General features: G+C 49.9%; 1 protein-coding gene across 1 annotated transcript; it reads left to right on the forward strand.

Annotated features, from left to right (window-relative positions):
• Positions 1-695: 695 nt before the first annotated feature.
• On the forward strand, positions 696-1,999 carry CITED4 (Cbp/p300 interacting transactivator with Glu/Asp rich carboxy-terminal domain 4). The gene has a single exon (XM_037817497.1). It carries the CDS (start codon positions 942-944, stop codon positions 1,497-1,499), a length of 558 nt encoding a protein of 185 aa, XP_037673425.1. The 5' UTR covers positions 696-941; the 3' UTR covers positions 1,500-1,999.
• Positions 2,000-12,731: the final 10,732 nt, after the last annotated feature.

Consider the following 12,731-nt stretch of genomic DNA (forward strand, 5'->3'; position numbering starts at 1 on the left):
GAGCCCCAGTCTCCACCTGGAAAATTAAGAGGTTGGGCCTGAGATCCAGCAGCTCTGGAGGGCGTAAACCTGTGGCCCTTCCACCACACCCTCGGTTAGTTCAAGCCCCGTCTCAACCCAGCCTCAAATCTTAGCCCTCGGCCTCCACACCGAGCCTCTTCGAAGGTACATTTAAGATGAAATTTATTTTTTATCAGCCTTCATGTGAAGAGTAGTCAGCTAGCTTAGACACCACATGTTTTTCTTCCAGTTGTATTTTGTAAGAAGTTCATAGTAAAGAAAATTATGTCTATTTCAATTTCATTATTAAGCAGTCAAAGTTATACACAGTTTATAAAACTATTTTCCTGCATTAGTTGCTTGTCTTTTAGCTGTAGATAGGCACTGAAGAATGTGACATGCTGGTAGACTGATGATTCACTTTTGACGGATTTGAAGTCATTTCAGTAATTCTCTGAAGCAGAAACCAAAAGTTCCTCCTTTCTCTTATTTTTTATCTCCCCTCGGTTTTTTGTCTAATTTAGATTGACACATGCTAATTTGAAGTGATTGTAAAGAGGACAGCCCAGGGCGGGGCCTGGAGCCCCAAGGGCGAGGCTCCGGTAGGGGGCGGGGCTGAGACCTAGAGGCGGAGCGGCGCGGCCCTCCCAGGAGCGTCCTCAAACAGCCAATGAGCGGCCGGGGGCGGGGCCACCCGGTCTCGAAGTATAAGTCGTCGCTGAAGCTTCGCGCGCTGCTTGGCCGGTTGGGTGATCCGAGCCAGTGCTACCTGGAGGTGCCGCCAAACGGGTGCGCAGGTGTGCGGAGCGCGGTGCGTCTTGGGCTGCCAGGGACACGGTTCAGGTCCGGTTTTTCCTTTGCCGGGTTGGGCTGCAGGGAGGGCACAGAGGAGCAGCTGGCCAGGGCCCGGGGGCGCCCGCGCTGACCATCCGTCCGCCGCCATGGCCGACCACCTGATGCTCGCCGAGGGCTACCGCCTGGTTCAGAGGCCGCCGCCCGCCGCGCCCGTCCACAGCCCTCACGCGCTCCGGACTCTGCAGCCGTACGCGGGCCCAGGCGTGGACAGTGGGCTGCGGCCGCGGGGGGCTCCACTGGCACCGCCGCAGCTGCCGCCCCCACCCGGCGCCCTGGTGTACGGGGCCTTCGAGCCGCCGCCCGCCTTCCAACCCTTCCCGGCTGTGCAGCAACCGGCCACCGGCAGCGCGCACCTGCAGCCCATGACGACGCTGTACCCGGGCCGCGCGCCCGCGCCCTTCGGCGTTCCGGGCGGCCCCTCGAGCCTGCAGCCGGTGCCGGGCGCTCCCGCCCCACCGCCACCCGCGCACGCCCTGGGCGGCATGGACACCGAACTCATCGACGAGGAGGCGCTGACGTCGCTGGAGCTCGAGCTCGGGCTGCACCGCGTGCGCGAGTTACCCGAGCTCTTCCTGGGCCAGAGCGAGTTCGACTGCTTCTCGGACTTGGGGTCCGCGCCGCCAGCTGGCTCCGTGAGCTGCTGAGCCCGGCCGACGCCCACCGGTCGTGCCCGAGAAGCGGCCTGTCTGCCCGCGGGACTCTGCACCAAGCAACTGGGCCGCGCACGCACCCTCCGTGAGGATGGAGGCTGCGGGTCTGTGCACGGAGCCCGAGACCCGAGTGGGACGCCTGGAGTCGCCCTGGGCCCTACCTCCTGCTTCACTTTTCTGACCCAGTGCCTCAGCGGTAAAGTGAAGGGACTGACCAGCTTTCGGACTCCGGGTTCTTGGATTCTGTGGCCTCTCTTTTCCCTCGGACCCTTCCCCCAAATCTGAGCCATTCCAGGCCTTGGCCTGATTCCCCTTCTGCCCTCACTGCCGGAACTGGGTCCCCGGAGACGTCCATCATTTGAGTCCCACTCCATTCCCCCTGGCTGGGCCCTGCTGTCGCTGGGCTTCAGCTATGGGGAGGGGAAGATTTGTGTAGTCCTAACTCCCCTGCCTCCCTCAGGCCTCCAACACCAAAATAAAACTGGGTCACTTTATAATCTTGTGTTTTCATTTCCTTGTCACTCTCCACCCACCAAATGTGTTTAGCTTCCAAAGTCCTGAGGCTGTTGGGGACCCGGAGTGGGCTGGGGGCCGCAGACCCTGACAGTGCACAAGAGAGGAAACCGACAGTTTCTTTCGAAAATATCTTGGGAGTTGTGCAATTGTTATGTCATAACCTGGAAGGCAGAGGCTGCCACAGGGCTGGGTAACTGGAGGGCACAGTCTTCAGACTTTCCAGCTTCGGGAGGTGGGAGGAGCTTGGCAGTGCTGCCCTCACTCGGCTGCTCAAGAGCAGCGCAGGGGACGGGAGGGGACCCAGGTGGTACCAGAGGATTCAGACAGACCAGGCTTTAAACCATGGCTCTTTCCCTTGTCCAAGACACCACCTTTTCCCATTTCTGAGGCTACTTCCTCCGAGGGAGGTGGTCCCAGTCTCTGCTGGTGGTCATGAGGATTAAATGCAATGGGAAGCCTTTAGCATGGTGCCGGACTCAGTAAATGGTAGTGATTACTATTCAACAAATTGTTGCTAGTCTTATTCCCTAGTACATGACCCCATGGAGTCACAGTCAGGGTGGGAGTAGGAGGGTGACAGACCTAGAAACAAAGTGATCTGAATACAAGTAAGAGTGTGATGAGGACTAGAAAACAGGTAGGGTGGCCAGTTAAGCAAGCCCAGAGGAGAAGGAGTGGTTTCAGCTGGTTAAGGATGGGGGTCTATTCAAGCTTCAGGGAGCCAGGGGCATTTGAATTGAACACAGTCTTGAACAATGATTGCAATTACTGCATCTTTAGAAGTTGAAGGTGACAAGCAAGTGGAGGGAAGAGCCTGCTAAAAGGCAGAAAGGCGTGCGGGTCCAGGGAGGGTGCGGGGAAGGCCCTGGGTGTCTGCAAGGAATAACAAGAGTCTAGTGGCCTTGCGACTACTTTGTGAGTAGGCACAGTCCTCATTTTAGAGATGAGGGGCATATAGTTTGCCCAAGCCTGGCAGGATTAGGTCTCAGGTTCCTTATCATCACTGTGAGCTCTTGGCCACCCTCTGCTGTTGACTGTCTCTGGAAAGATTCTTGGGTGCTTTGAGGATGTGGGAGAAAGGCTGGAGGAGTGAGACTGAAGGCAGGGAGGAGGCCAGTCAGAGACATCAAGCTAGGACAGAGCCTTGGGGCTGAAGAGGAAAGAATGGATCCCAGAGACTGGGAAGAGGAACATGGAGCAGAGATCTTCTGCCCCCAGTGGTTGGGCTTTGCTCTCGTGCCAAGTTGTTTCTCGATGTGACTCGCCAACAGCCTTTGAGTTCACCAAGGGTACTATGTGTCAAGCCAGCTCTAAGGCCTCTGGGACAGGCATGGAGTTGGTGGCAGGAGGTGTTTGGCAAATGAATCAAGGCCTCCCTTATGATAATGGGGCCTTCTGGGAAAAGATGGGGAAGGAAGGCAGAGAGTCTTCTGGGAAGGGACTGGACTGAGCTCTGAGCACTGGGAGGCCAATGTTTGCCTTGGCTTCACCCAGGACTCTAAACCAGAGACAGAAACCAAGGGGCTGGATTGAGATGAGACGGTTCAGCCCTGGGCTCAACACTGCCTTGGTTTCTTTCTCTCTGAGCCTCAGCTTCTCCACCAGTAAAACGAGGCTAATATCCCTACCCTGCTACTCTGCAAGGCAATAAGCCTCACAAGACATGAGGAGCAAATTCAGGGATGTGCCAATAGGCAGTTGGTAAATTCTAAAGTGCCCACCATATGGAAGGAATTACAATAAAAACCCAGCACCTGCCTCTTTCCAGTGCGGAGGGGAGCAGAGAAGGAGGTTCCAGCTGCTAAGCTGTTTCCCCTAAACTGCCCTGCATAAAGGGGTTGCTGACAAGCAGGAGAGCAGGCCAATGGACAGTGGAAAAAGCAAGGCTGGGGCAGCCCGCCACCTTTATCCCCAAATCCCTGACACTCTTGGGAGGATTCTGCCCCTACCAGCAGTAGGTGAAGATGGAGCATCTTTTCTGTCAGCATGTAGGGGTGTTGGAAGGAATGAAGGGCTTGTCATCTGACAGCCTTGGGGTCCAGTTCCAGCAGCAACTCTTACTAGCTGCCTGACCTCAAATAAGTCGCCTCCTCTCCTGAGTCCCCGGTCTCCCACAGGAATCACACCAGCTTCCTGTAGTTCTAGTGGGATGCCTTGCACCCCTTCCCTGGGGCCACCTTCCCAACGCAGCCTTTTACCCACTTTGAGCCTGTGCTCTTAACTCTTGTGCCTGGGCTGGGTCTTTAAGGTGGGGAGTCAGGCTCCATCAGGATTGGGAACTGAGTCATGGCACAGAAAAAATGCTTTCCCCCATCCTTCTTTCTTTTTCTTTTCATATGAAGGCTTCCTCAGGCTGAAGTTCTTTATATTGAATCATCTTTTGGCCAACTGGGCATCATCACTAAGTAGTTTTTTCAAGCATAACTTTTCTCAAATTCGTTGACACTAATAGTACCTCCTGAGAGAGCTGTCTTGGAGATTAAATGAGTCAATGCAACAAAGTGTTGAGAACAGTGTCTGGCCCCTTGTGAGTGTGGTGTTTATTAGTGCCATTATGGCTGAACCCTAGCTTTGGAGTATGCCTTCCCATTGAAGACTTTTTCGGAAGGCTGTATTTTAACCAGTTAGAAAGGGGTTACTCCAACTGTAACACTGTTGCATGTTGGGTTCCCTGGGAAGCAGGTTCTGAGATGACCTTTAGCTTTCAAGAGATTTATCTTGGGACCAACACGTGTGGAAGGGAGGGGTAGGAAGCAGAAGCGGGCAGAAACAGCTACAAAGCAGGCCCCCGGGCAGCTTTGGAGCTAGAATGGCTCTTCAGCATTGTCCAGAGTTGAATCTTTACACTCCTGCACCCATCAGGCATCGGATGCGGACCACCCTGGGAAGAGGCGTGGTTGTGGACGAGGCAGCTGTCCGCAGCCGAGGCAGTGCCTGGAGGAGCTGCCAGCTGCAGGCTGTCCGACCTGGGCACCCCCTGCGACTCAGGCAGCAATTTCATGGGAGGGGGATCCAGGTGATGCATTATAGGGTCCATCTCACCAGGGTGAGGACTCAGGTGGGGTGATTGTCATGAGAATAACAAGAGATTGTCTCCTTGAATTTTGTGCCCTGGGTGTTTTACATGCTTCACCCCAGTCCCAGACCTGACAAGCACCTTCCCTATTATGGCAAAACAAACATTTTGAAAAAGAGACTGTTAACCTTATTGTAGGATGCTGTGTTGAGACTCTCTGTAAAGCACCTGGCACATGGTAGATTCTCAGTAACCAAGAGCCATCATTGTCGTTGTCATCTTCATCATCATTCCAGCATCATCTGTTGAATACTTTAATGAACAGTCTGATCCCGTGTTTTCCCAGGCAGCTTAGGTGGTTTAGCTGACTGCTAAATAATCCTCTTGAATTCCTTAATCCGTCCTTGCCTAACTCCTTACGTCACTCGGCTGTTAGAAGTGCTGGGTCAGGATTACTGCCAATTCAATGACTAAGTTAGTTCATGTTGAGTGCCTACTGTGTGCAGGCATCATGGGAACTAACAGAGAGTACCCCGAAAGGGCTCTTTCTCTTCTAGCCTCCCCTTGATCTCCCTCCAGTCCTGTTAATAGCACTGCTAAGTAGTTTTATCCCCATTCCAGAGAGCAGGAACCTGGGGCTCCGACCCCAGTATGTGGTGGGGTGAGCCCTCCCACCCAGGTCTGTCCTGGGCCCTTCCCCTCCTGGGGCTGGGTCTGGCCAGGAACTTGAGCCAGAGGTGAACAAAAGCAGAGTCCCATACCTGGTTCTGCCACTTTGTGGCTGCAGACTGCAGAGGAAGTTACAGAACCTCTTCGGGCCTCAGTATCTTCTGTACAAGGCAAAGGATAACCCCAGTCTGAGAGGTGTGCCAGGATTCAAATGAGATTGGGGTTCTGAGGCACATGGCTAACGGTGCAGAGTTGCATGATCAGGGTGGGCCGGGGGTAAGCAGATGGCTCCAGAAGAGGAGACCTGCACATGGTTTGGGATTTGAAATCTAGGCCAGCCTGGAGCCTGTGATGTAGACACATGTTGGGGGATGTAGGCAGATGCTGCTCAGCAGCTGGGGGTCTGGAAGCCCTGAGAGTTGGCAGTGATGAAAGGATGGGGTGTGGGTCAACCTGGGGAGGGCCTCCAGGTAGGGACACTGGGCATGAGTAAAGGCCCAAGGCCAAAAATGTGCCCTGATTGAAAGAAGAAATAAAGGAAGCTACTCTTGTGAGAATGAATTAAGGTGACGTTGAGTGCTGCCCCCGTGGGCTGCTCAGGTAGGGGCTGTCGGATGACACCTGGGACAGAGCCTCCGGGTCCCTTCCCACCCTCAGCTCTCGCCACCCCAGGCTCCTGATACACAATTCTCCTTGGACTCTGTGTCTCTGATCCTTTGCCTATGCTGTTTCCTCAGCCCAAAATGCCCTTTCAGGCCCTCTTCCACCTGTGAAAGACCCATTCATCACACAGCAGAGCCAGTGAGGGTCCTTCCCCACCAGACTGTTAGATGCTGAGGTCAGAGCCTGACTCAGCTTGTCCCTACCAGTTATCACGGGTTGAATTGTGTCCCCCAAAAAGGCATGTTGAAGTCCTAAAGCCGGTACCCGCAAAGGTGACCTTATTTGGAAATAGGGTCTTTGCAAGTGACTTCAAGTTCAGATGAGGCCATCCTAGATTAGGGTAGGGCCTAATCCGATAACTGGTAACCTTACAAGAAGAAGGGAATTTGGACACAGAGACACACACAGGGCAGAACACCACATTACGACAGAGGCAGACATTGGAGTGATACACAGTAAGGACTAGCAGGGATTGCCAACAACCACAGAAGCTGGAAGGGGCCAGGAAGGGTTCTCCCCTGGAGCATGGCCCTGCCAATACCTTGATTTCAGACTGCTAGCCTCCAGAACTGCAGGAGAATACATTTCTCTTGTTTTCAGCCACCCAGTTTGTGGTCTTTTGTTACAGCAGCCCTAGGAAACTAAATTTCCACTCCAATCCCTGTGTGGCTCAGCCTGGGCAACAGGAGGTGCTGGAGTGCTGTTCCCCTGGCCCCAAGCTGGAGCTGAGGCTGTGAGACAGCTCAGGGCCTGGGGTCTGAGTTGGAGCTGGGAGGTTTGTGTTCTAGCCCCAACTCAACCATGAGCTTGTGATGCTGGGCACATCATTTGGACTCTCTAAGCTCTGTATGAAGAGGAACACAGCCCTGCCAGCCCCAGTCTTACCAATCCTCACCTCATAGGCAGTGGTAGGCAGTGAGGGTGGACTGAGGGAGGCAGGGAAGGAAATGCAGTGCATCTTCCCCAGGGCCCTCGGTGAGGCCAGTGCTGCAGGGGCAGCAGGCTTGACGTGCACTTGCTCCTTCGGCCTTCACAACGAGTCCAGGAGGTGGGTACAGTTGTCTTCGTAACTGTCCTCAGGCAGCTAAGGCTCAGAGAGGTTAAGCAACCTGCTCAACAACACACAGCCAGTGCAAGAGATGCAAACCACACAGAGCCCTTGGGAAGGTGTTGTTCTTATTTGTGGGGTGGGGGGGAGAATGGATTTATAATCCAGTACAGATGCCCCCTTGGAGGGGAAGTGCAGCCAATGAGGAGGCAGGGAGTCCTACACAGCTCACTAGGGGGTGGTCTGGAGGGGCGCATTCCTTGGCCTCTTCCTAGTGAGCAGCTCTGGCTGGGAATTTGCCATCGAATTGGCACATCCAGGCAGCAGGATTCTCTCCCCCGCTACCTCCAGCCTGCCCTGGCTGAACAGAAACTATGAGCCAACCATTGTTTTCACAACACATTGTTTTTAATCAAAAGTAACATGTGCTTTAGCAAAATAATTTCAAACAATTTAGAAAGTCAGAGAGCACCCCCAAATTTTTCCACACACCTACATATAATGTATACATTATATTACATGTATAATGTGTACATATACATACGCATCTCTTTTTGAATAAATAGGATTATACTATTTTAGATAACTCAACTTTTTTTTCACTTCCTATATTTTGGGAATCTTCTCATGTCAATAAATATGGATCTACCTCATCCTTTTAAATGATTGCATCATGCATAGTCTACTTAATCAGCCTCCAGTTGATGGGAAGTTAGCTTGTTTCCCAAATTTCACTGCTACAAATAAAGCTACAAGGAACATCCTTGTGTATTTACCCTTGGGCATTCATGGAAACATCTCTGTAGGACAGATTCCTAGAGGGAGAATTACTGGATCAGAAGACGTGAACAAATAAAATTGTGATAGCGACTGCCAAATAGCTCTCTAGGAGGCAGTTCCCATTAGCCTTCTGCCAGCATCTGTGAGAGTGCCTGTTGGCTCACACCTTTGACAACACTGGACATTATCAATGTTTTTAATTTTTACCTCTATAAATGAAAAAAAAGGTTATTCGATTTCCATTTCTTTGATTATCAATGAAGATACTAATTGGCTATTTGCATTTCTTCTTCTAAGAATTATCTGCTCATATCCTTTGCCCTTGTTTCCAATGGGTTGCTTATCTTTTACTCATTGATTTATAAGGGCTCGTACATTATGAATAGTAAACCTTTGTCTTTTGTAAATGTTGCAAATATTCTCTCCCAATCTGTTGTTGGCTATTTCACTTTGTTTATGGCTCCTTTGCTTAGAAGCTATTTATTGTTATGTCATCAAATCTCCTTTTTTTTTTGTCTCAGTAGCTTCTGGGTTGACATTAAGGACAGGGTGGTCTGGCTCTCCTCCAAGGTAGTTAGAGACGCCTGCGGAGTCATGCTTCTACCCATGCTCTGCATTCAGAAGACAATGTCCACATACTAGCAGCAGGGACTGAGAGACAAGGTCTTGGGGTCATACAGACCTAGGTTTAAATTCTGGCTCCAAATGATTTATATGTCATTTGGCAAAGTCACTGTACCATGCTGAGCCTCCATGTTTGTTTGTTTGTTTTGTCTTTCTTCTTAATCTAAAATATGTACAAATAGATGCACACCTAACCTATATGATTGAATGAGCCAATGGCTGGCATGTCCTCAGCATAGTGCCCAGCAGACATCACCTTCCCAATAAGTGTGGCTATTCCCAACCTCAGTACAATGGTGCTCAGTAAGCAGCAGTAGCCATTAACAGTGCCCAGAGAAGGGGTCCAGGATGGGGAGGGGTGACGTTGAACTGTTTCCCACATAAATAGCTGAAGATTGGGGCACTTCAGCTTGCAGAGAAGGGCCCAGAAGTGGGAGTGGACATCGGCTGTTTATGCCTTCCAGGATCCATTCACCCTTTTCCCGGTAAAAGGTTTCCCCCAATTTCCTTTGGGGAACCACCTCTCCTTCACTTTCAGCCCATGTATTTGGGTAGGCTTGCCTGTTCCGCTGTATGTGATTCAAAATAAATACTACTAAAGTGTAGAATTTAGGAAACCCAAAAAGTTCATTTTCCATGACTATTTTAAAAATAGCCATGCTCCTCTTCTCCTCTTCTTCATATCAAGCAGCAGATAGTGCCCTAAACACATGAGCCATGTGTTTTTTTAGCTCATTCATTCCTGACCCGTCTCTCACCTAACTCCCACAATGATCTGTCTTCCAGGTACACATTAATATTCCAGATTACATAGAGTTGAGGATATTGAAGTTCACAGAGATGAAGTGACTTGCCTACTACCCCACAGCTAGGAATTTATTGAGTTAAAATATGCAATGTACTTCTTAAGACCTGGCACATAGTAAAAGATACTTAAGTGTTACCTCAGCTGCTATAACAAAGAGAACTAGAACATTTTAAAAGTGGTTTAAAAAAAAGAAAATATTTCTTTCTAGTTCCACCCAATAAAGACCCAGATTGTGTCCTTCCTTCTGTTTTGCTCTGCCATTCATGACCTCAACCTCATGAGCTGAGATGAACACTCAAAGTCCAACTGAGCTTTTGTTTTATCTTTGTCCATGTCCAGCTCTCAGGAAAAAGAGACTCGGAAGGTAAGCCTACCCAACATGACACACATCACTTTCACTCATAGTCTCTTGACAAGAACTTAGTCATATGACCACACTTGGCTGTCAGGGAGGCTGGGAAATATGGTTTCTAGCTGCCAAGCATGGTCAACACCCCAGTTACTATGGAAGAGGAAAAGGATGGATTTGGGTGGACAACCAGCAATCTCTGCCATAGTAATTAGGGAAATAAGTGTCTCCGTTGAGATTAGAACTCAATGGTGGGGGAGGCGGGGCAAGATGGCGGACTGGTGAGCTGTATGTTTTAGTTACTCCTCCAGGAAAGTAGGTAGAAAGTCAGGAACTGCGTGGACTGGACACCACAGAGCAATCTGACTTTGGGCATACTTCATACAACACTCATGAAAACGTGGAACTGCTGAGATCAGCGAAATCTGTAAGTTTTTGTGGCCAGGGGACCCGCGCCCCTCCCTGCCAGGCTCAGTCCCGTGGGAGGAGGGGCTGTCAGCTCCGGGAAGGAGAAGGGAGAACTGCAGTGGCAGCCTTTATCAGAAACTCATTCTACTGATCCAAACTCCAACCATAGATAGACTGAGACCAGACACCAGAGAATCTGAGAGCAGCCAGCCCAGCAGAGAGGAGACAGGCATAGAAAAAAAACAACACGAAAAACTCCAGAATAAAAGCGGAGGATTTTTGGAGTTCTGGTGAACATAGAAAGGGGAAGGGCAGAGCTCAGGCCCTGAGGCGCATATGCAAATCCCGAAGAAAAGCTGATCTCTCTGCCCTGTGGACCTTTCCTTAATGGCCCTGGTTGCTTTGTCTCTTAGCATTTCAATAACCCATTAGATCTCTGAGGCGGGCCCTTTTTTTTTTTTTTTTTAATCCTTTTTTCTTTTTCTAAAACAATTACTCTAAGAAGCCCAATACAGAAAGCTTCAAAGACTTGCAATTTGGGCAGGTCAAGTCAAGAGCAGAACTAAGAGAGCTCTGAGACAAAAGGCAATAATCCAGTGGCTGAGAAAATTCACTAAACACCACAACTTCCCAAGAAAAGGGGGGTGTCCGCTCACAGCCATCATCCTGGTGGACAGGAAACGCTCCTGCCCATCGCCAGCCCCATAGCCCAGAACTGCCCCAGACAACCCAGTGTGACGGAAGTGCTTCAAATAACAGGCACACACCACAAAACTGGGCGTGGACATTAGCCTTCCCTGCAACCTCAGCTGATTGTCCCAGAGTTGGGAAGGTGGAGCAGTGTGAATTAACAAAGCCCCATTCAGCCATCATTTCAGCAGACTGGGAGCCTCCCTACACAGCCCAGCAGCCCAGAACCGCCCTGGGGGGACGGCACTCACCTGTGACATTGCACAGTCATCCCTCAACAGAGGACCCGAGGTGCACAGCCTGGAAGAGGGGCCCACTTGCAAGTCTCAGGAGCCATACGCCAATACCAGGGACTTGTGGGTCAGTGGCAGAGACAAACTGTGGCAGGACCGAACTGAAGGATTAGACTATTGCAGCAGCTTTAAAACTCTAGGATCACCAGAAAGATTTGATTGTTAGGGCCACCCCCCCTCCCTGACTGCCCAGAAACACGCCCCATATACAGGGCAGGCAACACCAACTACACACGCAAGCTTGGCACACCAATTGGACCCCACAAGACTCACTCCCCCACTCACCAAAAAGGCTAAGCAGGGGAGAACTGGCTTGTGGAGAACAGGTGGCTCGCGGACGCCACCTGCTGGTTAGTTAGAGAAAGTGCACCCCACGAAGCTGTAGATCTGATAAATTAGAGATAAGGACTTCAATTGGTTTACAAATCCTAAAAGAACCCTATCAAGTTCAGCAAATGCCACGAGGCCAAAAACAACAGAAAATTATAAAGCATATGAAAAAACCAGACGATATGGATAACCCAAGCCCAAGCACCCAAATCAAAAGACCAGAAGAGACACAGCACCTAGAGCAGCTACTCAAAGAACTAAAGATGAACAATGAGACCATAGTACGGGAGATAAAGGAAATCAAGAAGACCCTAGAAGAGCATAAAGAAGATATTGCAAGACTAAATAAAAAAATGGATGATCTTACGGAAATTAAAGAAACTGTTGACCAAATTAAAAAGATTCTGGACACTCATAGTACAAGACTAGAGGAAGTTGAACAACGAATCAGTGACCTGGAAGATGACAGAATGGAAAATGAAAGCATAAAAGAAAGAATGGGGAAAAAATTGAAAAAATCGAAATGGACCTCAGGGATATGATAGATAATATGAAACGTCCAAATATAAGACTCATTGGTGTCCCAGAAGGGGAAGAAAAGGGTAAAGGTCTAGGAAGAGTATTCAAAGAAATTGTTGGGGAAAACTTCCCAAATCTTCTAAACAACATAAACACACAAATCATAAATGCTCAGCGAACTCCAAATAGAATAAATCCAAATAAACCCACTCCGAGACATATACTGATCACACTATCAAACACAGAAGAGAAGGAGCAAGTTCTGAAAGCAGCAAGAGAAAAGCAATTCACCACATACAAAGGAAACAGCATAAGACTAAGTAGTGACTACTCAGCAGCCACCATGGAGGCAAGAAGGCAGTGGCATGATATATTTAAAATTCTGAGTGAGAAAAATTTCCAGCCAAGAATACTTTATCCAGCAAAGCTCTCCTTCAAATTTGAGGGAGAGCTTAAATTTTTCACAGACAAACAAATGCTGAGAGAATTTGCTAACAAGAGACCTGCCCTACT

The sequence above is a fragment of the Choloepus didactylus genome, chromosome 2 (assembly GCF_015220235.1).
Source record: "Choloepus didactylus isolate mChoDid1 chromosome 2, mChoDid1.pri, whole genome shotgun sequence".
Classification (NCBI taxonomy): domain Eukaryota; kingdom Metazoa; phylum Chordata; class Mammalia; order Pilosa; family Megalonychidae; genus Choloepus; species Choloepus didactylus.